The sequence below is a fragment of the Aptenodytes forsteri genome, unplaced genomic scaffold (genome assembly GCF_000699145.1).
Source record: "Aptenodytes forsteri isolate BGI_AS27 unplaced genomic scaffold, ASM69914v1 Scaffold137, whole genome shotgun sequence".
NCBI lineage: Eukaryota > Metazoa > Chordata > Aves > Sphenisciformes > Spheniscidae > Aptenodytes > Aptenodytes forsteri.
Window position 1 is genome coordinate 5,379,996 of NW_008796221.1, and position 27,515 is coordinate 5,407,510.

Below are 27,515 nucleotides of genomic sequence, written 5' to 3' on the forward strand. Positions count from 1 at the left end.
GAGTGGTTAAACATTGGAACAGGCTGCCCAAGGAAGAGGTTGAGTCACCATCCCTGGAAGTATTTAAAAGACGTGTAGATGAGGCGCTTACGGACATGGTTTAGTGGGCATGGTGGTGTTGGGCTGATGGTTGGACTTGATGATCTTAGAGGTCTCTTCCAACCTTAATGATTCTATGATTCTATGATTCTCACTAATTTTACGGTGGTGTAAATACACATCATTACTTTCAGAAGAACAGATGAGGTTTAATCATGCTTACTGCAGAGTGCTAGAAACATCAATAGTTCCCAATAACACAGAGGATTAGTTCAGTTCATGCCAGTTAAGTGAATCATTAAGGAAATTGGTCATCGCCAGAATGATCAGTGTTGTGCAAACATCATGAAATGTCCTCGAAAATTAAGAACCATATGAATCATACGTATCACTCATAAACAAGCAAAGTGTTTTGAGCACTAGCCTTTGAATAACAGTCTATAATTGGAAATGATGAGTGAAAACATACTTTATAAACTGTTTGTTACTACGTCACAGGACAAGTTTCATCCCATTGTTTTGGAAAGGGAAGGTGCACTATAACCCTCTGTGCACCTGGCCTGCTTGCGCAGCCAAGGTTTTCGTTCTGTAACCTACATTAAATGATGTAAAAATGTAGCATGTGGGAAAGATTAAAGCCCTGTTTATCTCATGGGAAAGTACTCTAACCACATTGTGGTTTTTCTTTTGGTCAAAGAAGGGACTTCAGGCCAGAAACATTAACAGCCAAATCCAGAGAATTTAGAATTTAGAATCTTTCCTAAATTCTGTCATCATACCTTTGCTGGCTAAGATATTGCATACAGAGTATGATTTTATCAAGACTGAATCTATCCTTGTACCTGCTATCATATCAAAATCTAAAAATTTTTAAAATCTGCATGACTCATTCCCAGAAAGACACAATATCTAATTTATGGCTCCATTGACAATGCTGCTTTAATTAATTTTCTTCATCTTTTTTCTTGTTCCTCTGCTTCTCATATCTCATCTGTTTGCATTGCCTAGATTTTAATTAAAAAAACCTCTCCTCTCTAAGGAGCAATCTGAAGTGGCAAAAATAATCCCTTAAAATATTACAGTCATTAAAAAATTGGCTGCGGTCAAAGCCATGCATTTTCAATTTGCCGACAAACGATATTTTCGTTTCCTTTTAAAGTACGTTTTGTATTTGAATAGCATACACCAGCCAGCCTGGCTATCAGAGATGCTCCTCCAGCTGGGTGGGCTGCGTGACAACTCCTTAATGGGGGAAATTGATGGCCCTCTGCTCATGTAGAGGTGAAGGCATACTGGGCAGATTTCTTTCCATCTGCCGTCAGCCCTTTGCAAGCTGGCACTGCCCAAATGCCCAACGCATTCATTCCAATGCAAGAAATGTCGCCAAAAAATAAATTGTGAGGCTACAGCTGTCTGCAAGAATCATCAGGGCCATTAGGCCCAGGAGAGATAATATGAAGAGGTGCATCAGTGTTCGTCGCTGATAAAAACCTAATTAAATGATGGTAAAGATGACTGTGGATACTTTAAAGGCACAGAGGTGAACAACATTTTCATGGAAGTGTGGGGACGAACCTCGGGAAGATGATATGCAGCACCTCAGCCAAAAATCTGTTACACTGAGGAATTTCACACTAGTGTTTCCTGTTGATGCTTCTCCGAATGGCACAGTTGTATCATTTAGTTCCCCTCTGTTCTGTTCTCCAAGTAAAGAAATCCCATACTGTAAAGCCAAGAGGTATTTATTGATTCACAAGTTTGACTTGAACAACTGGGACAGAGGCTGGTTTGGATGAAATTCAGTGATTCTGTTTACATTACCAATCTTTGTCTTTTGAGCTTCCAAAAATCTTCAGGGCTGTGTCCTTAGCTGCAACTGTGGCATAGACTGATCTGGTTGACACTTGTGCTACTTCACATGGCAGGGTGAATGGGAGACCTCCAGAGGTCCCTCCCAGCCAAGAGGTCACGCTGAGGGTAGCAGATGTCTCCTTACGTGGTGCTCTCATGCAAGTCTTTAAAAATATGGAGATTGTTCAAGCATGCTACCTGATGTAGGATCCCAGGTCTTACTTGGGGCCCTTAAGCCATTTAGATGCTATGGAAAGTTGGTCAGTATTTATTTATGAAAACATAAATAGGTCCAGTTGGAAAGTACCTGTTTCACCAAATCTGATTTTGCTGCTTTTGCTGACCAATGGTTTTGAGCAGTCCTAATTGAAACCCTTCTGCACCTCAGACTATCAAGAGGCTTTCCTAAAAGCGCCTACCAAAAAAAGGTGAAAGCTGTAGGTAGAAGATGTAAAATGTAAGGAGTATAGAGTAGGATAAAGAGAGTGGCAAACTGTTGACAAAAATTTGATTTTGAAACCATGCACTACTCTCTCCCATAGTCTGTATCTTCAAGTTATCAGCTAATGCCCTCATAATGTATGACAGAAAGCTCACCTGGATTAATAAGACTTGCTGGCTCTCATAGACAACGTGGCTAAGAACTGTACTCATAGACTAGAAATATTCATAGATAACAGCAATTTTAGCATGAAAATTATTTTTTGTAGTAGTGGTACCATTGTAGCACCAAAGAGCCCTGAGCAAAGAACGTACCACTGCTGCCTCTTCAGGCGCAAACTAAAAAGATAGCCTGTGTCCCAGGAAATTGCCATCCAATTATAGAACAGGGGCTGGGGCTGGGGAGATGTGAGAGTAAAAGGAAATATTGCAAGAGGGGAGAGTGCTTATCTGGTAACCTGGTAAGCAGTGCATTCTTCAGTGTAATCAGTGACAAGGCTTGTTGAGGAAAGCACTAAAGAAGTGTCTGAAGGACATCATCTTGTGGGGAATTTGCCAAGCGTGGTGAGCAGAATGGGCAAGGGCATGCAAGTTAGGTCATCTCACCAGCAGACGTAGTGGCAAGCATCGGCAGTCAAGGAAAAGTGAGCAACGAGATGGTGCATATGGAGATGGTGGAGGCAGGTGAGGATGAGCTATGCAGGGCCTTGAAAGTAGGGAAAAAGCAGTAATACCATAACTATCCAGTAGACAAACTTTAGAAACACAGAAAATTCAAAGTGAAGATTAGATTGAAAGCAAATCCAAGCATGCTGAGATACGGGAATGCATCCAGCCAATTTTCATTTTGCCCTATTCATGCAAAGCAATAGCTTAACAATTGCAGCTAGTGAATAATAGTATTGGTAGTGCCAGATTAAATTAAACTGTTTTTTTTCCCCTTGGGATGACCACAGTCCCTGAACAGAACTTGGCTTCTTTCCGTTTGGCAACAGGCAGGGGTTGTTTATTTAGGAATACAACAGTTTACTTATGGCAGGCTGGTAGTCCCACTCCAGTTGCAAACAATAGGAAATAGCTACTGTTGTGAAGTGGCTCCATTCAAGCGCCTGCAAGTGTCCTATGTTCTATTATGTAGGTGATTTGGGAGAAAACTTTGTTTAATGAAGGTTATCAGACTTGTCAAAGGATTTATTCTCTAAATTAATTTTTCCTCACAAATTAGTTAACTTTTCAGTGTTGTAATTTGTGCAAGGACAAACTAAATGTTCCACATGCTTTCAATCCCCTTTAAATAAAATTAAACTCTGCTTTAGTTCTGGACCTACAGCTGATGCTTCTATGGTAAATGGAAGAGAAATATCCTACGAGTTGCTGTCATTTGGCCTTTTTATTTACAAAATTTGCACAGCAAGCTAATTTGTCCTTATCTTATAAATCATTTAAGTGTAAATAAAGATGAAACAGAGAACAAATTTAATCTGGAATTCGTAAGAGAGAACTCTACATCTACATGGAGACATCTGCAGTATCTCCAGTTTAGGGAGAACTTAATCCAGTTAGTTTCAAAACACAGTACATGTTCATTCCACATTTTTTATCAATTTAGAATGACAAAAAAAAAAAAAGACCTGTAAAATTCAGTCCTTAAATACTGGAAGTATATAGACTACCACTGCAAGTGTAAAGCCTTTAATTTGGGAAAGAGGCAACACAGTATGTAAACTGTACTTCAGCTTTTCGTTTCTTGGATTCAAATTCTGGGTTGAACCCAAGAGAAAATTAGTCTGATGGTTTCAATTCAGTCTCTAATCTGTTCAAGCCCTATTAGAAAACCGCAAAATAATCCAACACAGTCAGCAGCCTCCTGGATGTAGAACAAGACTGACAAGGTAGTTGGGGGTGATGCTGGTGAGGAACCATCTCCTGTGGAGCTTCTTTTGCTCCTGGAAAATTTGGCTGAGTGCTCTTTGAGGTTATTCACCCCTCAGCAGCCCACTGCATGAAAAAAAAAGCAGTAAAAGCAGCGACAGACAGCGACTGCTTGGAAAAATGAAAAAATAAAAAGGAAGCTAAATGTGAACTGGGGGTGATGATTATACGGGTGAGGGAAATGTGGCAGGTGAGAGAGGATGAGATCATGAGCAGAGGAGCCCTGGCCCTTGCTGGGGCAGCACGGCTCATGCAAATGGGGCTAGTCCTCATCTGCTTCTCCCATAGGCATGTGTCTAGGGTCCCAAATGGTGGCACTGGGGCAAAAATGTACCAGAAAACGATGGCCCTCCCTCAGAACTTCTTTAAAAGCCGTACCTGTGTTTTGAGCATCTTTCTTACTCTCTTTAAAGGTAATGAGCTTCTATGACTGGTTTCATAGGTATGTAGAATAACAGAAGGAGCTAAACCCCAGTGTGAACTGAACATCTACGTAGCTGTTTCACGTGAGATTCAAAGCTAACATGAGCCATACGTTGCGTGGTTCACTAACACATAAAATATGCATAAAATACATATTCATACATACTGTGTAGCTGTGTATAAAAGCATAAAGATAGTTTTATAGAACTAATGAAACAAATGATGCTTCTGAGCTTTCATAAAGGGTTTGTCATACGCCACTGTATAAATAATTACTTATTCACCCCTTTGCCAAACTGCCCACTTATTTATCTTGACAACCTAAATGGAAACTCCATGAGATGTACTTCAGTAAATATTCTGTTAGACAGCAGAAGGACATACAAGCATGAAATGATAATGGGGTTGTGTCTGTTTTGTGTTTATTTTAATAGGTAGCTTTCATCAGGCAAGAGATTACTAATTACATACCCCGCTATCAAGTATATACTTACATATAACTTAGCACCTGAGAAATAAGTAAGGCTTATAAAGGATTTTCCAAAGCTTGTATGCAATTGTAATAACTAGCTCGGTAGAATCTATTTGTCTATTTGTTTCCTAAGAGATGAAGGGTTACGTACAAATTTGAATTAAGTTTTAGCCTGAATACTTATTTTTAGTGTATTTACTTGACTGCCTGCAGATAATAGGAGTTTTGTGGCAGACATTGACAGACAAAGGACACTTCATTTCTGTTCAGCAAATGAAGAAAATTCTGAAAAGCAAGAAGCAAAATAAACAAATTATTCTTAAAATTCTGATGTTAGCAATACCTGTGAGCATGAAGGATAAAATCAGCGAACAAAAACCATTTCTCAGTCAATTATAAATAACTGCAGAGTACAAACAGTGTTTTTCAAAGAGAAGTAAAATAAAAAACTGTTTCATTAATTTCTGCAAGTTATAAAATATTTTATGTGTAAATTATTCTGCCTTTTCAGTGGCAGCAGCTGCATATATGGTGCACTGTGTGTATGGTGCATTAACAGAGCAAGGAGACTTGTGACAAAATCTATTTAATTTCTGTGATAAATTATCAACACTTCAGAATCTTTCTATTGCTTTGACCTTTCTTTGGAAGAAAAACACTTTAACAGCAATTTGTTTATTTTAGAAGTTGAAACAGTCTTTACATTTTTATAGTGTGTTTATTTCTTTAAGTGATATTTAGTCAGTGTTAATAAACATAGAGCTGTTGTCATTCAACTATAGACCAGAAAGTCTCTATACAAAAATCAGACTTCAAGTACTCAGATTTTTTTCTAACAATATGTAGGCACCTCTAGAAACGTAGTCACAAATTACATTCCTAACTATAAATTGATTGCTAAGTTATTGGCAACCATACTTAAAAAAATCAACAAAATAATTTCAATTATATCATTTTTTGGATTTATAAATGAAGGAAAAGTTATAGAATCTGACAAAATGTGTTATTTTGTACTTTGCTTATAAAATCCCATAGACAAAGATGTACTGGGCAGTTTTCATTTCTTGCCACCTTTGCTTATATCCCATAGACAAAGATGTACTGGGCAGTTGTTTCACTACCATGACATTTTAAATGCAGAAGAGGTGATTGTCATACTTTCCCTCGGCACATTATGAAGGGGTTCAGAGACAGGAGGACACTGCATAGACGATACTGAAAAGGTCAATACAGTTTGGCATTATTGTATCTCTTTTTCAGATGTTGAACTGTGGTAAGAATGCAGAATTATTCTAATTAATCATTTCTTATTTCAGCTTTCACTTTTAATGCAACCAAGATTTCCCAAAAAAAGTCTTTGAGCTATTTATTACTTCTATCAGCATTTGTTTTAATACAAACAATTCAATAAAATGCCAAGTTCTCAGTTTGCATTAGGGCCAGGTAGATCTTCTTTAGAAGCTTACAGTATCTGCTTCAGCCACCCAGATTTTGCAGACTTTTACCATTTTATCAGACACACAAGAGGGCAAAATTAGGATGGGAGAGAGAAGAAAATCTGTACTGTAACCCCCATGTGCTCCTCACAGACGGCTTCTTCCAGGTTGATATGTCTGAAGAGTCGTGGTAGTTGGTGCACATTGGGGCAGACGTGTGGCTTCATTTGATGCTGCTGAGGTGATATATACAGAAATGCAATAGGAAAAGCAGACACATTGGCTGTGAGGGCAGCCTCAGGACCCCTTAGACTGCTGTATCACAAGAGCTAGTTGCCTATAGAGCTATTTGTTATGCTATTTGAATTAAATATAGCAAACAGCCTTTTCACTCGTACACTTCAGGCCCAAAGTTTACTGTATGGCAATGCATAGCAATTTTAAACGCAAACACCTCTGCTGGCAAAAATTCAGGCATGGAAATCTGATGTGTTTCACAGCATGAAACTCTTATGTCGACAAAATATCCATAGCAATATTTGATATACTACTAAAGTTATTTGTACACACAGTTGTATGTGCCAGACATAATGGCAATACTTTAAAATAGAAATAAACATCCAAAGATATGGTACATATCTTTTCCATGCAAACACATTTTTACAACGGTCTGAAGTGCGTTTGTAGGGAAGCAGGTACGAGATTAGGATGCAATCATCATTGGAGATGGGCCAAGAAAGATAAAAGATCACCATCCATTTTTTATTTTTATTTTGTTTCAGGTGTCGGTGAGTCATTAGATAACGTACAGCTCGCTCTGAGCTCTGACGGTGTGTGAGCAGAACAACTGCCCTTGCAAATCCGATGTAACGTCACTTCCTTTTGTCCACAGCATAGCTGCCAGTCGGATGGAAACTCCGTCTACTTCCATGGGACAGAAGGCAGCGAGTTCAATTTTGCCACAACCCGGGACGTAGACCTCTCCACGGAGGATGCCCAGGAGCAGTGGGCAGAAGAGTTTGAGAGCCAGCCTAAAGGGTGAGTGCCCCTCACCTGCACAGGGCCCTACGCAGGCATGCAGCATCACTCCAGGGATCAGGAAACTGGATAAACAGAGCATTGCATTTTGTCTTTGCTCTGTAGTCAGGGAAGATTTTGACTAGGATAAATAGCAATACAGTAAATAACAAGTGATTGTAGATTTAGGAAGGAACAAGTCCGGAAAGCCCAGGAGGAGCAGTCTGTCTCCAGACCATTCTGTCACCAAAGATTTTAATTTAAAAAGTTGTGCTTGTAAGTTATATAGTCATTCTGAAGAAACACGTGATGTTGATCTGTTTTTTCATTCTGTCACACCTGAGTGTTCTTAACAAACTCATATCCATATGAAATCAAATTCCTTGAGAAATTCATCCCCCTCTGGATCTCTGCTGTGAGCCACGCTTTGCCATGAGAGACCTCCTGCTTGTGCAGAAGCCTGCAGGTGCCAGAGGAGGAGGAGGTAGAGGCGGGACAGCTGAAGCAGCAGCCTGCTCTCACCTTCCAGCACCAAGAGCATGGCCACGCCTGCCGTCCCAGAGCTGAGGATCTGGCTGATAATTTACTATTTTTACTTTAAATATATATATGGATTCAAAGAGTACCTGTAAAGCCAGATCCAGCAGGGACTGCTGCAAGGGCAAAGAAAGTAAAGAAACTATCTAGGACAGCAAAATTACCACTCTTACCAGAACATGAGTGAGCTTTGAAAAAAAAAATTATCCTGGTAAAGTACCACTTTATATACCTCAGTCTATAAATTCTGACAAAAAGAAATTAACCAACAATGCGGTCTTGATTCTTTTTTATTAAAAAAAAAAAACAATTCATTAGTTGCTGTAACCCCAGGGCAATGAGAAACCTACATTGTTAATTTATGGGTCTCTACTGAATGTTGATTTTAACCTACAAAGTGCTTCAGATCATTAGCAGCTGATTCAAATGCTGCCTATGCTGTGCTGAAGGTAAAGAGCACCTTTTAAGAAATACATGCTAATGTGCCCTGTGGACATGTGGTTTATTTGGGGCTTACAGAAAAAATATTCACTGTGAACTCTGTCCCAGTCTGAATAATCAATCCATGGCATAGCGGGTGCTGTTTCGGACAAAGGAAAGAAAATGAGTACATGTGTGTTGTGTGTTAGGTGACCATGTGGGATACATTTGAGATGTTCTCTTAGTCTCTTTTTCATCTTGAAAAAACAGGATGGGAGTGTTACCTAGGGACACCTGCCCTGTCTGTAGATCCTGTCTCTGCTGGATCCTACCTCTGCTCTGGAGGCCAGACCCCTCATCATCAACTGTTCTAATCAGGACACCTCCTTCTTAGATAACGAGTAAACTTTTAAAAAACAATTACAGTAGCAAATACTGCAGCAAGTAGAAATATGGAAATAAAATGCTTATGCCATACCCTGGTTAGCAAATGCACAATTTCTTCAGAATTAGGAATATTACATTTTCACTGTCACACAAAGTCTAACTCCAATCTGCAGGTGCTACTGCTCCCAGCTGGGAGTGAGGCAGGGTGCAGCCAGCAGATGCATTTTGCACTCCTGTGCTGTGTGCAGTTCCAGGAACCGGGCCCTGATCTGCCCCTCCTGCATGTAAAATCTTGGTGGTGTGGCAGCCTGCCCTAGCAGGGGGTAACTTTGTTTTCCAAGGCACTAAGCAGCCAGCCCAAGTTCTCACAACCTTTTTTTTAATTTTTTTTTATTTTTTTGCTTTTCAAATTTTATTCTGTATCAGAAACTTCCTTCTTTGAATTGTTGCTATAAGAATGGAGGTTTAAATTGCATGCAGCCGTGAATACACACTGAACTTGGGTGATGTTATGGACTACGTCCCCATTGTATAAAATTGTCACCACCACTGTCCCTCTTTTCCACATTTCTGTGGGGCTTTGCTTTGGGAATTGTACACAACTGCAAATAGATGAGCTTCCTTATTTCCTTCTTAGAGAAATGTTTTTTAATGTTATTTGAACTACATTTGAAATATTGTTTTACTGTATTTAAATAGTCACAGAAACACTTTATACCTGAGACAGAGCTTGCGGGAAGTTTTCAGGCTCCCCTTTGTAACATCAGCTGGAGCCTGTCAGCTCTCAAAGCAAAGGCAAAAGCATCCCCCGTAAGGGAGAGCAAAAGGAAGCTCACATGTGGGGGTCACCACCACCTTCCTCTGCGGCAAATGCTCTCAGAGGTGAGATATCTGAAGGAGTTCAACAGTGAGGGCAGAGGAGCTTATCATTGTTTTTAATAAGCAGTTGACTGGTATTTTTCGCATGTCCCACCTAAAGCAGTAGGCTACATGGATAGGGGTTGCTGTTAGTACCACGTGTCCTCCCACTGTCATTCTGTTTCTCCTTAATTGCATAAATTAGGGCCTGATCCTAAAAGTGGACAGATCTTCACATCAGGCTGCCTCTGGCCTCTCTAGCATTGCAGCTTTGGACCTCTGTGTCAAGCAGATCTAATTTAGATCCATATATCATTCTATCATCTGTTTTGTAAAGAATAATTTCAAGTCATGTGAGGGATAAATGAATCCAAATGTAATGTTTAATCAAGAATGTCTACATCTCTGTCATGCCATCACCCAGGTTCCTTCTCCATTTGTCCTTACAGACAGTGTTTCGATGTATTTTTATAAAAATGTCAGTTTTTTAACGTTGTAGAACTTTCTGGTTTTCATTTCTAATGCTGCCTAAAAGGAGAGGATACCTGGAAACATCCATGGTCTGCATCATTCATGACCCCGAGTTGTTTTGTGGGTCACTACAGAGAGTGTTTTAACTGAGCTAAATAGAGCATACAAAAGATCAATGGAGCATGGTGAGATTTTGTTGTGTAAGTTAAAGTAGACACAACTGTTTAACTCAGTACTTGCCTTCAGCCCAAGAGACCCATTTTCAAAATTGTATGTTGATTATATTGCACATTACTTTTAAAAAGTCTGCATAACTAAAATACTTCCCTCAGAATTAGGGTTAGGTTAAACTGTGCTTCCATTAACATATTTATATCAAAAAAGCTTTTCAGTGATGCTAAGCTCGCTAATTCCTGTGTAAACGACTGACAGTTTTAAAGCAGGATTTCCAAACAGGCACATTGCTGGTCTGTCACAGCTTAGGGCAATAGGGAAACTGGCAGCTTTTAAGAAGATCCTAGAAATACATTTTGAAATAGTTGGAATGGTTAAACTGATAAATAGACTATTAAGTTCTTGAAATGACAGTTTTTGAAATTGTCATATGGCACATCGCTGCTAGAGGTTGTTTCTGCTGAAAGTGGACGGGAAAAGGCTCTGCCTTCACACAAAGGTTTCCGAATGTCAATGTTTTCTCATTCATCCTGAATCATGCTAGCTAGTTAAATGACTGGATTATCAGGATTTAGTGATTCTAAATAATGTCATTGCTTTATCCATTGCTTTATCAGCCTTACATTTTTAAAATGCTTTATTATGAATTAATTAAGATTTCAACATGAATAATAATGTATCAGACCAAAATAATGTACAAGTTTTTAACAGTTTCTAATCTTTCAAAATATTTTAATTGAGTTTTGAAGAAACCAACGCTTTCATGATGAAAACATATTTTCAATAAAAAATATTTAATTGAAAATTCTGCAACAGCTCTTTTAATTATCACTGAATAAAAATAAGAGAAAATGTTGCACAGAAAAACTGAGAAGGATTGTATCATCACATATTAAAAACACAGCAGTCTTTTTTCTAACTCTGTTCATGTGTTAGTTAAAAACAAATGTTAGTTAAATGCTTAAAAAGATGAAAAGAGAACATTTTCAGCTATTACCTACATATTTACTGACTGTATAACAGATATGGTGGATATGTGGCTTTTCAAGTTTCATTGATCTATAAACCTTAGATTATATGAAATGAAACAGAATGCAATTATATTTTAAACATTTTTATGCCAGAAAAATAATGAAGATGATAGAACAACACAACACTAAATATTTGGTAATAGCATTCATTAAAAGCCTCATTTTTTTAGTAATTCATGCTTTTCTGCCAATTTATTTAAAATTTTTACATTTACTTTGCTTTATTTGAGTCAACTCAGTTTAAAAACTAGTATTGAATATGTAAGTAATGTCATAGGAATCATATTTGAAACACTGCATTTTGTTGTCCTCTGTAAGAGTAGCAGCAGCTACTTTTGTATGTACAAATGAACTCCTAGAACATGTTTTGTATGAGTTTATCAGTAATGTGCCTCTGTACATTCTCTGCCCACTGTTGACCTCTCTAGGTGGGATATTTTTGGAGCCGTCATTGGTACTGAAGGTGGGACACTAGAATCTGGCTCAGCTATGGTATTTCTCAGAGATGGTGAAAGAAAAATATGCACTCCGTACATGGACACTACAGGTTATGGGAACTTAAGATTTTATTTCAGTATGGGTGAGTATATATTCTTAATGTAATACAACATGTGGAGCATGTGAGATTTAAATTGCGCAGTGTGCATAGAACTATTTTAAATACTCCTCAGAAGAGGATAGCTCTGATTTGTGACTGTGATACCCATGAGGATGTAAGACTGACCACTCTCAGTCAGACCAAGAGTCCACCCTTCTGGATGCCCACGCAGGTGTACAAACATGGTGAACACATAAATAGGCCTCCCAGAAATATTCTCCCAGATAGCACTGACCTGCAGATGAAAATCTTTCTGAACCAAATGGGGCATTCTGGGTTCAGTAGCCCTTGGGCGTTTCTTCCATGGATTTATCCAGCCATTTTTTTGACTGATATAAACATGTAGCTCCAGGTTAAAACAGCTTAATATAGAAGTTACGTGAAGGTGTGTCCATGTAAGGTCAGTGTCTAAACTTCCTTTATAGTTAGAGGAGATGTGGCCAGTACTGTTACTGGAAAAAGCCATTCAGCTCACCGTGAGATATCTGTGCTAGACCAGCTGAGCAGCTCCCTGGGCTCCACTGACTGCGTGGGTTGGATCTCCCTTGATATAAAGGAAACTTAAGCACCTGGTGCACACATAGGTTTGGGTTCACTCTTATTCAGTCCTCAGGCAAGATTCATTACAAAAGCACAGGTTGTTGTTGCCACTTGAGGTGTCCAAGCATATCTGAGATATCAGCACAGGACTACTAGATATAATCGAGGGTTTGTGGGAGAGGCACAGCCTTCTGGAGTAGCAGGTAGGTCAGGCAGGTCCCTCTACAGTGTCTAAAATGATCTTTGGTACTAGTTTTTATCAACTGAACCTGCCTGTTGTGCCCACAAGACCCTCCAGCCACTCCATAGTTAAACAATTCTTCACGTGAAGAAGAATCTTGTCTTGTACCTTCTAATTTCATTTGATGCCCCTTACTTCTTATATTAGAAGAGATGGTCATATCTTTGCCATCCTCACCACACCGTAGAGGATTTTACAGGTACCTGTCATATCCTCCCACAGTCATATCCATGTGGACCCTGGTGTTAATCCATCAGAGTGAACAGAGTTGCACCCAAGGATGAGATAGGAGTAGCACAGAGGTGGGACAGACTTACCTAGCTGAACCCACAGAATAGTTTCTGCTCAAAAGCTCTTATTATATTCATAAACATTTTCCTCTGCTAATGTATTGGCCCAGGGTGAGATTCACACAGAGTGTGCTATAGTGTGCTACAGTCTTGGAGGACGTATGGCCTACATGTGGCATCCCTAGTGAAAAGCACTGATGTGGTGTTAGCATCATCTGCGGACCTTCCCTGCTGGGACAAAGTGCAACCTCAGTAATTTACCCGGGCTAAGAAGGCAGCCAAGAACAAACCTGTCCTGCCACTTCCCCTCCCCACTGTTGTTGTCAGTGCAACTGCATTAGTTCGGTGTTGCAACAGACCAAAATCCCTATGAACATGGTGGTTATCACTCAGTACCTCACAGTGTTTTTCCAGAACTTTTATTTTGCACATAAAGGAAATTGCATGAGGCTATTCTCTCAGCACCAGGTTTAGAGGAGGTGAGGAGTTTTGCTTAAAAGTAGAGAATAATAGAATAATAAAGGAGGAAGCAGAGACTAAACTTGTGACCTCCACAAGCAACCTTCTGAATCAACAAGAAAAAAGACCCTTTATTTAGTGAGTGGAAGACCTCATGTTGTTGTCCTGAATTGTCGCACATCTCCTCTGTGTTACATGAATTACCAATAAAGCACAGGAAAAAGAGGATGCTTTTTCCCAGTTCTTCCAAGCATTACAACACCTGCAAGAGAAACAGGAAAGAAATTTGCTCAACCTTCTGAACTTAGGGGAGAAGTTGTCAGCACATGCAGGCACAGAGAATAGTGGGATAACACTTAAAAAAGGTATTCTCTACGTACTTGTAAATTAAATGAATAATAGTTTAAACATTCAGGCAAGCAGAGGATTTGAAAGGACACATGGATGTTCCTTATTACAGTATAATACACATCAAAGATGCACATCTTATCCAGCTCTCTGGACTTTGCTTTGCTTATTCCATTCCAAGAACTGGCCATCTGTAGTGAAAATAGCAGAGAAAGTGTTTCATATATGCAACCTTTCTACTTTACAGACTTTTCAAAGAAGCTTCCTCATCCTGTTTTTTTCTGTTTTGTTTTGGTTTTTTTTTCAAATACCTGCAATACCCATAGTGTACAGGGAAATGATGTTTCCTGTTTCAATTACAGATACTTTGTTTTAAAAACTTTTTTCCAGAACACCAAACTAGTGTGATGATATCCATCTCGTAACCATAATACAGAGCTTAATGCTCAAATTTGCCAATACGTCTGCTCTCTCGGAGAAGGTTAATAAGTGTTTTGGGTTCTACCAGTACAAAGATATTTCAAATGCTGCCCTATTCCAGTGAGGCAACCATGACACACATGTTTTGTGTGATACAATAGTCTCCATCCATCCCTTTTAGGATATGGTGTAGATAGTAGAAGCAGCAGCAACAAAAAAGGTACACAGCAGTCTTCCTCATTTCCTACTAAGAGCAAATTCTCAGCTGCCAAACTATCAGCTGAGGAGTATTTAAGAGGTCCTCACATACTATGTGTGTGGCTGCACGGAGTGTGAGTACTAAATAACAGTTTACTGATGAGAACTCAAAAAGCAGAGCATTTCTCTGTAAATAGGATTTAAAGTATACAGATAGCAGTATTGCTTTGGGCACAGCATTTTCTATTAAAATTGTTTTGATAAGCTGATTAAGAGAGTTACTTGAGGTTTTCATAATTGTCAACCCCCTTGATCTCTAGCATGGTGTATCTGATCAAATAGTTCTTATACATTGTGTCCTTAGGGCTGGTGTTCTTTTGTTTCATATCCTAAGTTAAATAGCATCTGGTTGTAATTATTTTTGTAATTACAGCTGCATAATATGATTCCACTTTCCAATAACAGGGGCTTCAATTAATTTTTTTCTCCCTCAAATATGTGTTGTACAGGGGGAACTTGTGATTCTGGAGAATCCCATGAAAATGATGTCATACTTTATGCCAAGATTGAAGGCAGGAGGGAGCACATACCTCTTGATACCTTGACCTATGCTGCTTACAAGGTAAATCGTCTTAAACAAAGTAGGTGGATGGGATGGATAGATCAATCTATTTTTAAGCCGTCACAACAATGTTGTATGTCGCATTCCATAGGGGCAGTCAAACATGACCTTCCCAAGCACATAAATCACATGCAGATCTCACAACGATACGGTGCCTTTGTGACACAGCTCTGCAGTTATTGCTGATTACTCCACCCCAGAGCAGGACTGCGGCATTGGCTAGTGCTAGGATAACAGGCATGTGGGCAACGGGCAAAAATTTTCAGCCATCAGCTGAAAACTTCGGTGATAATGCCTCCTGACAATTATTTGCAATAATTACTCCTGTCTCCAGTCAAGCTCCTGCTAGCCACGGTTTGATACTCAGGAGCTACGTCCTGAGAGGGTCAGTCATGGTGAGATCAGTGGCTGGGGGAAGAGTGACTGGGAAATGCCTGGATGTCTTTCCTGCGCCTGGTGCAGGAAATTTCACATTTTACACTTTTTATTTCCATTTTAAATACAGTTGTGTGCCCTCTGTGATGCGGGTATGAACTCAATCATAGGATATGGTTGCTGGCAGTGTGCACAGGCAGCTTCTCCTCTGCCGTTAGTGCAGCTTCCTTCCAACCACATCTACCACCCAGGCAGGACAATAAGGACCTCGAGCTTGCTGTCAGGATCCTTCCTGTCTAGGGCAAGGAAGCACTTAGACCACATCTACCCTGAATAACCCAGCCCTGAGGTGTCCTTACTCTGCTGTTGTAAAAATGATAGCAAAAATTGATACGTAATACATATATCAAGCTGCTAGCCACGGTTTGATACTCAGGAGCTACGTCCTGAGAGGGTCAGTCATGGTGAGATCAGTGGCTGGGGGAAGAGTGACTGGGAAATGCCTGGATGTCTTTCCTGCGCCTGGTGCAGGAAATTTCACATTTTACACTTTTTATTTCCATTTTAAATACAGTTGTGTGCCCTCTGTGATGCGGGTATGAACTCAATCATAGGATATGGTTGCTGGCAGTGTGCACAGGCAGCTTCTCCTCTGCCGTTAGTGCAGCTTCCTTCCAACCACATCTACCACCCAGGCAGGACAATAAGGACCTCGAGCTTGCTGTCAGGATCCTTCCTGTCTAGGGCAAGGAAGCACTTAGACCACATCTACCCTGAATAACCCAGCCCTGAGGTGTCCTTACTCTGCTGTTGTAAAAATGATAGCAAAAATTGATACGTAATACATATATATGTGGATGCACTAGAGATTGAAATGCAGTATGCTTATACAGTATGTAGGAAATTTGGTGGTAAAGATGCAGCTATTTCAAGCACAGGTCTGTGTGCATTTTCACTGTAACTCTAGCATTCAGAGAGCAAATGTTTACAGTAGGGTTTGGTCTGGGTTTGGTTGAGTCACTTGCATTGTTTCATTGTGCGTGGCTTCCCTCCACGCCTGTTTCTGTGTGAAAGATGGGGTAGAACTTTTTTAAAACTAAGGAAACTGTAATTGTAAAATAATAAAAAATTAATTGGGGAACTCGGGGAGAGATAGGATCTGAAATTACCCTGACTTCATTGTGGAGGTTTTTTTTAAAACAAGCAGTTTGAAAGCTGACATCCTCTTTTGACATAATAAAGGTCTAATTACGTTGCTTTAGGACAAAGGCTAAGCTTTGTAAAGCAGTGCTTTCATTTATTTCCACAACATAACATCCTCCCTACATACATACGCCTGTGAACTCATGCTGTTGCTCCATTCTCACGTATTCAGACTAGACATGCCACTACCCTGCGTTTGCTTCTCTGAGCTGAAAGGCTGCAGGACAAATATCGTTTTCCATTAGCAACTGAGCACTGACAAAATAAACTAGTATTTTTCAGAACACAGAAGGTACAGTCTTTTCTACAGTGTCTTTACAACCAAACAAACTGATCCCACTAAGGTGGTAAGCAGCACTGGTATCCAGAGTGTTAATAGCTATGCACATAGTAAAAAATGGTTTTATTTGGGATCCTCTGTGGAAAAAGGTGGCTAAAAAAAGTTAACAGAAATGAAGCAAGGAGAGAGAAAAGTACATGTTTGGTTCAGCACATTTGGAGTTGCTTTTCTATTTTGAATAGTACCTTGTGGCCTTTTTAAATATTATTTGTTTTATTTAAACCTGATTTAATTTCTTTTAAAGGTTCCATCTTTGGTTTCTGTTGTCATTAGTCCGGACCTGCAGACTCCGGCAACCAAGTTTTGCCTGAAGCAAAAGAGTCACCAAGGCCACAACAGGAATGTCTGGGCTGTGGATTACTTCCACGTCCTTCCAGTGCTCCCTTCCACGGTGACACACATGATCCAATTTTCCATCAATTTGGGTTGTGGAACTTATCAACCTGGTAACAGGTACAACAGACGAGATTTCTCTTTTGATTATCAGCTTTCTAGCATATTTTGGTTTATAGCATCTATATGAGTATTTGGATTTTTTTTTCTCAGAAAGAACAAAGCCAATTAACAATGACAAATATAAGCTGCTCAAAAGCTAATGTTTCTCCTGACCTCCACAGGCCCAGGTTTATATACCTCATCTGCAATAAGGAGTTTATTAAATAGCTTTCCAGGTCAAAACTTGCTTTTCTTAGTCCATTATTCTGAAAAATGTTCATGATTTCAGAGCGATTTTTGCTTGTTTCTAATGGATATGAGATTTACCTCTTAATACTGTGTAAGGGGGAAAGTATTAAAAGCAGCAGCAGAAACCTGCCCTACTGACCTCCCAGAGATTACTGATGCCACAAGCGTATCTAATACTTGTAAGACTGGTGATAAATGGCCCTGATCTTGACAACCATCAGTACGAGGACCTCACTGCCTGTACACTGAACACAGAACTCTTCTGCTGGCTTCACTTATTGGGACGTTCAACATTATTTTTTCTATGGAGTTAAGGGGGAGGGAAAGGGAAAGCAGGAAGTCATTTGCTGCTCCATGTTTTGTAGAATATTAGAAATGTTGGTTGGAAGGGACTTTCACAGGTCATCTAGTGAAACCTGCTGCTGCAGGTGGGATCATTACCAGCACAGGTCAGGTCAGCCACAGCTTTGCCTATCCATGACTTGAAAACTTCCACAGATGGGCATTGTGCTACCTCTCTGGGTGACCTGCTCAAGTGAAAAGGTGTTTCCTACTGTCCAGTCCAAAATGCTGAAGCCATGTCTTTACAGCCATTGCCCTTTCTACTGTGCCTGCCAGTACTGAGGAGAGTCTGGCTCTGCCTTCCTTGTGAGTGTCCTCTGCACCATCACAGGCTGCTGTAGCTCACCTCTCCTCACCAGGCTGAGCAAGCCGACTCCCCAGCCCCTCCTAGCTCGGTGCTCGAGGCCATGGACATCTTGGTCATCCTCTGCTCCACCTCTCCAGTTTCTTAACATCCTTCTTCAAATAGGGGATCCAAAACCAAACTGTCCGTTGTCCCTCTTTCCTTATGTACATGTGAGACTGGTTTGAAAACTTTTTGAAAACTGAACTTGTTAATGAATTTTGGGGAGAATGCATTTAATAACTCATTGTCATAGACTCAGTGGATAGTCTCATGGAGTTTCCAGTTCTCTAATGTCACTATCTGTGCATAGATGGTTTGGTTTACTGCTAGTCAATGAAATCAGAGAACAGCAGCCTTTTTCCTGGCAAATCTAGAGGTTTTGCATAGGGTTATGTCCCTATGACTCACAAAATTCACCACTGATTGCTCCAGGCTCTGTGAGGTGGGAGGAAGCCTCCAAAGACCACTATGGCTGGGCAGCGCAGAGGCTCCCATGGTCCCGGGGGCTCTGCCTGCTACGGGGGCTCTCTGAAGAGTGCCCTTCCCCAGGTCCCCTCCACCCTCTGCAGTCCTCAATGGCAGCTGGCCGTTTTCACTGTTCCATAGTGCTTTTCTGATCTCCCTTTAGGCACAATGGATTGAGGAGGCAGATGACTGAGGAGTCCAATGAAGTTAATATTTGTCAGCAATGGAAGGGAAGAGCCAGCCAGTGCATGAATAACTAGTGGTCTTTTACTATGTTCTGAAGATGTAATGGTTAGCAGCTGGTGGTTATAAGTGTCCCGTGCTCACATGACGCTGTCTAGCTCTGATGAATCCAAGTTTTCTCCTCATTATTTTTGAAACCATTTCCAGGTGAAATTTAAGAGTAACATCAGCTCATTTAACAGCAGCAGCATAAAAACACTAGCTAGATGGTGGCCAAAAAAGGACTAGGTGTTTAGACAATCCTCAGTCTATAGGATACCCTTTTGTTTTAAAACACTCAGATTTGTTTCATGTTTGTATTTTCAGGATTTTTTGTATTCAAACTCTGTTTAAAATGATTTCACGTTTCAACATCAGTTATTAGGAATAGCAGATTTGGTGGTTTCTCAGTGTTGGTACTTCTACTTTCATATCTATGCCAGGTAGGCTCACAATGTCTTTCTCCTTTCTTTCCTTCACTATGTTATCAGCGTCAGCTTGGAGTTTTCAACCAACCATGGTCGCTCTTGGTCCCTGCTCCACACTGAGTGTTTGCCTGAGATATGTGCTGGGCCTCACCTCCCCCACAGCACCGTCTATGCCTCTGAAAATTACAGCGGGTGAGAGTGTTCTCTGCAAAGCTAACTGAGATGCAAGATTAGAGAAGTGAATTATAGGTGACAGAAGAAAGCAGCAAAGCATGCAACCCCATCTCATCTTTCATTTTTTACTAGCTGAGGACAGCAAGGAAGGAGTGTTTTGGTCTCCCTGGCTGCCCAGTAATGAAATTTGAAATACATGGGGCTGCTTCTGTGGTATAATATCTTTTTTCTGATGCTAAAGATAAATTACAAAAAAAAACCTGTGGACAGCATGCTGGTAATTAAAAGAAAAGTTATACCTTGTCAAAGCCACAAAAGTTTTCTTCTTAGTCAGAGGAAACATCAGTCAAAGCCATATTTATATCCTCAGACACCTTTACTCACTTGGAATCCCAATACTGGGTTACAATGAAGCACATCCTCTGTACTTCTGCAGATGGAGATGGTTGTTAGTGTCACTTTCTTGTAACAACCCTTCTCTTTATTTTCGGTACTGTTCTGACCATAAAATGAACTGTGACATCTTGTTGCATAGTGCAAATCCCATGACTCTGTATCCCTCTGTATCCCAACTTCCACAGACACTTCAGAGCAGCAGGTATGACCATGAGAAGAGAGTGTAGTTGAAGCATTGCTATGATCTGGTGACCCTCATTTCTGTTCATTTTCATAGGAACCTTTACCCCCGGTGTGTGTGGGAAGTGTAGCCACTGTGGATGACATGAGAATGATGGCCCAGACCACAGCAGGCAAAATCCTCTGTGCCCCTCTTCTTACCCCCAAGGGTTTCCACCAAACAGAGCTCAGTCATACTGAAAGGTCTAATGCAGTATGCAATTTAGGGATATTCACTGTGATGGAGGCGTTGCTATAGTGAAGCAGGTTAAGATCGTTGCTGACTTCATGCATTCATACAGGGAAAAAAAGGGCTGGGTTTTATAATGGAATAATTAACATTCAGATATTGTATAAAAATATCATGGGCCATGTTCTTTTTTATTCATTTATATTTTCAAAAGCTGCAGTAACTTCACTGCTTAATTTGAGCAGATTTTAGAATTAAAAATTCTCACAAAGCTTCCAGTATAAGTAAATACATCTGCAAAACATACAGTTGCCTAACAATTTTCAGTGTAAAATGTTAGTATTTGTGTCATATGTATTTCAGGTGGAACCGAATAACTATTCCCCTTCCCAATGCGGCGTTAACAAGTGACACCAGGATTCGATGGAGACAAACAGGACCAATCCTTGGAAATATGTGGGCAATCGATAATAGTTAGTATTCTTATCCATGATCATGATACATCAGAAGAGTAAATTTTTATATGCTGCTCCAAGTAAAGGTATTTTCCAGAATCACAGGTCAAAGGATTTTCCGTTTGTTAAATTCCTTTTCTTCATATCTGCACTTGGTGACAAGTGCATTTTGAAGCTAGAGGGGAATTCTGTCATTTGAAAAGACAATGGCCTAGTAGATTATCCTTTTTTTTTTCTTTTAATTGAATGCTTTCCAGGAAAAGATATTGGTGGCAAGGGCTTAATATAACTTTTCCCCTGACTGCTTAGTCCTAATTACATAAATAGGTACTACACTGTGCTATTAAGGACATGTACTGCGCCAGCCTAAGCAACAGTTACAGCATCTGGGACATATTTTTCCTTCTGGACATAGAAGACCTTCATAAAGCAATGCTGCTACCAAACACTGACAAAACTTTTACATTGTTTACAACATCTTCAGGGAGAAAGTACCATCTGTTTCAAGGAAGTATTCTTCTTTTAGGAAATTATTTTTCACCTCCCGTTCTTTAAATGGCTATGAAGAACTGGGAGGAGCTTATATTGACTCATATAATTATAAAACTTAGTGTGGAGGATAACCAGGGCCTGTCTTGAAAGGAAATACTTTAAAGCACAGAAAAAATATTTAGGAACACAGGGCAAAATAGATACATGGTATGAAATGTAGAAATAAGTATGATTGAAAGGGCTAACTATGGGAAGGTGCAAAATTTTTAACTTTGCTCATTAGCCTTAGATGTTTTGGGACTAAGTAAACTACATCCAGAATTTGTTGTGTTAGATTTGTGAAGTATGTTATTTAAAGATTTATGGTGATGTTCAATAGCCTGTGAAATTTTGTAGTGATTCCTAGTAAGGTTTGATATGGAGCCTGGGAATGGTAAATAGTTACATTTTGCAAAATTCTTAAAATAGATTACTGCCTAGTTTTGAAAAGAAAATTCTTGAAGCTCCTTTGATAATATAATGCTACAAATGAAAGTTTTTCACAAAAAGTAATGAAAATTGTTCTCTTAATCACATTAATGAGAAGTAGCATCGTCTTGACATTCTGGATAGAGTATTCATGCTTGTCTTTAGAGATGATGATTTACATCAGAAAGAAAGTAAAATGAAGGGAAAATTTAGATATATATACATAAGAAGATGTCTGTGAGTATCTGCAAAGAAGAGTTGCTACCTAACAAAATGCAGACTGTAAGTGTTGGAGATGCTTACAGAAGTTCACAGAAATAAGAGCAAGATAAAATCAATGCAAGGATCCAAATTCTTTACAACAGAACAAAACAACAAGATTTTGAAAATTAATGGACAATTCCTATATCTGCACTACCTTTCCTTGTACAACTAAATACAATTTCATCAGAGGATGCTGCATGTTCCACTCTGTACGATCTCAAAAGCAATTTTAACAACCATCTGCCTAAAAACTGCCTACTCTGAAATTTGTTTGAGGTGTAGAACCGTGACATGGGAATCAAGTCTTAAAGATGAACATGTTTATGAGGTTTTGCATGCCTCCTTTGTTAGATACTAGTGGAACTGAAGCTTTGCACTTCGGTATTGTAGGGAAAGACTTATAAATATTGGCAAGCCACTCAAATTCTTGAAGAGAGGAAGATTTTCAAGGATTCAGCACTCTGACTTTTAGCTTCACAACTGTTTCTTATGTGAATTAAGTTTTAAATGAAATCTGGAAGCTGGCCATCTTTTAGAAACGCTGGAAAACCGCCAATTTTCATAAAGCTTTTTTCATTTTGAACGACATCATTACATCTTTAACCCTTCTACTTTTACCACCCCCTCAAAAAGACCTTAAAAGAGAGACAAATAAATCAAACAGACAGAACAGAATTTTTGCACCCTGAAAAGTGAGAAAATCTAGAAATCACATGAAGTCTGATGGGGAGTTAGTTACAGGGGGTAGCTAACAGGGATTTAGAGTGCGTCTGCCAGGGAGTACTGACACACTGCTATGATGGGCAACATCATAAAACTAAGAGAGGGAATAAGTACTGCTTGTTACAGATGATTTCAAATTGGTGGCTATTTGGATGACATTCCAAAAGTCACAGTGCAAGTGGATGACTCCAAGTAATAGGCATTCTTCAACAGAAAAGCTGACACTATTCATGGTTAAGGCCTGTTTATCCTATTGTATTGAAAGAACATTGTCCACAAGTTATCACTTTGGACTACACCCAGGTTAATGCATTTGGTCTATACCCAGATTAATGCTTTTGTTTATAGTAGTGCAATGAGATGTAGATTATACTGAGATTTGCTCATCTTTCCATCCTTCATATTTTTCACAAAATATCAGCACTGTCGATTAGGAGTCATTGGAGGAAGATGAAGTAAAAGAGTAAAACAAGTCTGGAGTATTTTTGAGTGCATATGATTTGGAGTTTTATTCCATTTGAAAGAATCAGTGAAAGTGTATGATATTTAATAGTTACTTAAGACATATCAGGGCAGATTCTAATTCCAATAAGTCCAGTGAAGTTAAGTATGTGGATTTCAGTGAGAGAAGCAGCGATACATTTTAAAAATCTACAAGACGGCTATTGGAATGTACTAATATATATATTGGATTACAACTCTGAAATAAGATGAAGAAAAGGGAAGGCAAGAAAATGGCCAATGCATAGCAAATCATCTGATCTCATTCACAGCCTTAGAAAAATCAGATACATTAATTAAAACATCAGTAGTGTCTCAAGCCACAGATAGACATTACCCATTAAAATAATAAATTATCCCTGGCTATCCTTGACACAGAGCAAAATTCCATTACTCAGTTCTACAGAAGGATACAACCAAACACATTTTATCCTTTTGTAGACCTCTTCCAGCTAGCAGGATTAAGATAAATACAATAACTGTATGATCAGCTCTGTATACTTTCTTGTATTCGTTATATTCTGTTTATTGCATAACATAACTCTTCATTTAACTGATTTCTTTTCTCTGCAGTTTATATTGGTCCATCTTGCCTCAAATTCTGCTCAGGGCGAGGACAGTGTACTAGAAACGGCTGCAAGTAAGTTATAATTCAGTACTTGTATTCAATTTCTGTCACATAGTTCACTTGATCTGAAAGTTGAAGTGATTTTTATTTCAGCCCTTGCTTTTTGAGATGACTAAATATAAAACTAGCATAGGCCCCAGAATGCATAAAGCTCATTGAAGAGCTAAAAGTCAATCTTTCTAAACAGAAGCACATTTAATTTTTTTTCTATAATTTTCTTTTGGGAGAGAGTCTAATTTCCAGTTCACCTTAAAATGTGCTACAGAGCACACTGAAACGTCAGTGATGCATGCTTTATACTGGTTTTACAGGTGATTTGTGACTGTATCACTTTTGTATTGGGAAAGAATCACAATTTTCATAGTTCTAATATCCCATAGCCTAACAGACCTCAAGGACAGAAGGTCAGCACTCCACTTTTTCTGAAAGTCTGGCTTGTTAAAAGTGTTCCAGCCTAAAAAGTAAAGGTACTTACTCAAAATCAGTAAGCACATTCAAAATATTTGTGTAACTATTTTTAGGTATTAACAAGAGCGTGACCCACAGGGCGTTATGTTCTGTTAGTCAATTTCTTATAATCACATCTGACATGCGACAGATAAAAGCAAATTAATCATTGTACATATGAACAACTGTAAATTACGTCAGCAGTACTTTTGTTCCAAAAACGAATAAAAATATTTCTGTATTGTGTGTTGTGTGTAGATTGGTGGGGTATTCATAACTACGATTTTTTAAAACTGGAAAAGTAAGTACTAGCTAAAAGAAAGTGCAATTGCTATGCAATACCTAAATAAAGCTTAAAGAGGTTCTTGGTCCTTAGGTTTGAGAAGGACTTTGTAGGCATCTTCGGTTCATGAACGACGGCAGCCACTGTGTTGGTTTGCCAGCCAACCACAGGAGAAGATGGGTCATTAATTACGCTGTTCAATCTTCCTCACCCACAGGTGTGACCCCGGCTTTTCAGGGCCAGCGTGTGAGATGGCATCGCAGACCTTCCCTGTGTTCATCTCGGAGAGCTTCGCCAGCTCCCGCCTCTCCTCCTACCACAATTTTTACTCCATCCGGGGGGCTGACGTCAGCTTCGGCTGCGGGGTCCTGGCCAGCGGCAAGGCCCTGGTCTTCAACAAAGATGGGAGGCGCCAGCTTATCACCTCCTTCCTTGACAGCTCCCAGTCCAGGTGAGAGGGCGAGAGCAGTAATGTGAGGCAAAGAAATTGGGAACCCCTCCCCTTCCAGCTACAACCTTGTGTATTATTATTAAGCCAATTGTGTTAGCAAGAGGAAAAGGTTTTTTCCAGAACTCCTAGTTCCATATTTTAATGATGATTTCATAGCCTTGCCTTTTTTCCTCCTGCTTTGTAAACAACAGAGGCCAAAACAGACTGGAGGGGTTATTGTACAGCTCAGATGGAAAATATGCAATGTTAATATCAAACCTGAGTGTCAAAGCCAAGTGCTAATTAATTATTTATAAGGTTGTGTTTATTTGACAGCTTGTGGCAGCTGATTAGATCCATTCACTACCTCTCCCTCCCCTTCAGTGCCTAATAAATAATTAAATGCTGTAATGATTGGCATTTTTTACCTATATATGTCACATTGCATTACTTGACAGTAAAAACAAATTGCGCGTACAAAACTGCATAACTGATATTTATCAAAATTTGTCTAGATTGAGAAGATCTGAAAACAACCTGGTTAGGAAAAAAAAAAACCCACCACTATGCATAGGGTACCCTATAAATATTTGAAGGTTGTGTTTATTTGACAGCTTGTGGCAGCTGATTAGATCCATTCACTACCTCTCCCTCCCCTTCAGTGCCTAATAAATAATTAAATGCTGTAATGATTGGCATTTTTTACCTATATATGTCACATTGCATTACTTGACAGTAAAAACAAATTGCGCGTACAAAACTGCATAACTGATATTTATCAAAATTTGTCTAGATTGAGAAGATCTGAAAACAACCTGGTTAGGAAAAAAAAAAACCCCACCACTATGATATGGTACCCTATAAATATTTGTGTAATTCTGATCCAGGTTCCTGCAGTTCACACTACGCCTGGGCAGCAAGTCAGTGCTGAGTACCTGCAAAGCCCCTGACCAGCCCGGGGAAGGAGTGCTGTTGCACTACTCCTACGACAACGGGATTACCTGGAAACTACTGGAACACTATTCTTATCTCAACTACCACGAGCCAAGGTATATGCAGAAATATTACGAGGAGTGTTATCTACACGTAGTTAACACTGGTAGTGGAGTTAACACTGCAATGTGGAGAATAAGTACATCTGCCCACATGGTGCGGGAGTGAGTGGAGTGAAGGTCTTTTACTGCACACTGAAAGTTACCACTTTTCCTTAAAATTTTGCAGCTGTTCTGGGAACTTCCCATTTTTGTCTGCTTCTATAAAACTGAACACATGGATTTAATGGCATCTGAGTCTCAGGTGATGTGACAGAACAAGCCGAGGCAGTGCGGGATGAGCAGGAAGAAATGTACTTGTGGGAAATAGGGGCATGTCTTTTCCCATGGAAGCAGCCACTTGTAAAGATAAATTAACATAAATTATTTGTAGCTTTGAAGCCATAGATACCTTCACTACACCATATCATAGAATCATTGAGGTTGGAAAAGACCTCTAAGATCATCGAGTCCAATTAGGGGTTTGCAAGCAGTGCAGGACAGCTGAGACAAAATCTGACTGTGAGGGTCTCTCCAGGTCAGCAGGGAAATTGCGCCTGCTCCTGTTATGAAGGGGATTACACGACTTTGTGCCTGTGGGCTGGACTCGGTGCCCTGGGAGGTCCTGCCAGTGACCACACCTGGAAACTGTGCAAATCATGAAGAAGCTGAACAAAGAGCTCATCTCATCTAGCAGCACCTGTGTTTGGTGTCAGATTAGAGAGGAATGTATCTATCTGATGTATTTAGAAAAGAAGGTATTACTTACTGTTACATTTGTGAGACCATCCACCAATTTTAATAAAGCACATGCAAAATCAGGAGTCTCCATGAGCACACCTGTACCGCAAGCCAAGACCAGTCTGGGCTGGCTCTGTGCAAACCCACTCAAACCTGGAAGCATCCACCTTCACGGGGTGCTGCAGCAGAACCAATAAATCCTGATGAAAGGAGATGCTCTGCGAGGGGGCACACAAGGGGCAGCGCCGACGGTGGCATCGCAGGTCCTGTCCCAGATGGTCCATTCTTTGGTCCAGCCCAAGGGTGGCTTTGCCCTGTGTCCTCTTCTCTACCCCTCCATCCAATTCCAGGATAATGCCTGAGTCAACCCCAGGGGTGGGACTATAGATAAGTCTGCAAATCACTTTAGCTACGTATAACTTTCATTATTTATATATGTTGAGCTCAGATCAGCTCACTTAAA

The 27,515-nt window shown here is 39.8% G+C and overlaps 1 protein-coding gene across 1 annotated transcript in view; it reads left to right on the plus strand.

The window, feature by feature from the left end:
• Positions 1 to 27,515, plus strand: part of RELN (reelin) — a 309,109-nt gene that overhangs the window by 182,689 nt on the left and 98,905 nt on the right. The window contains exons 12-20 of the mRNA XM_009289098.2: positions 7,487 to 7,632; positions 11,918 to 12,069; positions 15,093 to 15,205; positions 17,368 to 17,576; positions 19,674 to 19,802; positions 20,953 to 21,062; positions 24,066 to 24,132; positions 25,068 to 25,301; positions 26,168 to 26,329. Of these exons, the coding sequence (XP_009287373.1) occupies positions 7,487 to 7,632; positions 11,918 to 12,069; positions 15,093 to 15,205; positions 17,368 to 17,576; positions 19,674 to 19,802; positions 20,953 to 21,062; positions 24,066 to 24,132; positions 25,068 to 25,301; positions 26,168 to 26,329 (1,322 nt within the window). The remainder of the gene's footprint in view (positions 1 to 7,486; positions 7,633 to 11,917; positions 12,070 to 15,092; positions 15,206 to 17,367; positions 17,577 to 19,673; positions 19,803 to 20,952; positions 21,063 to 24,065; positions 24,133 to 25,067; positions 25,302 to 26,167; positions 26,330 to 27,515) is intronic.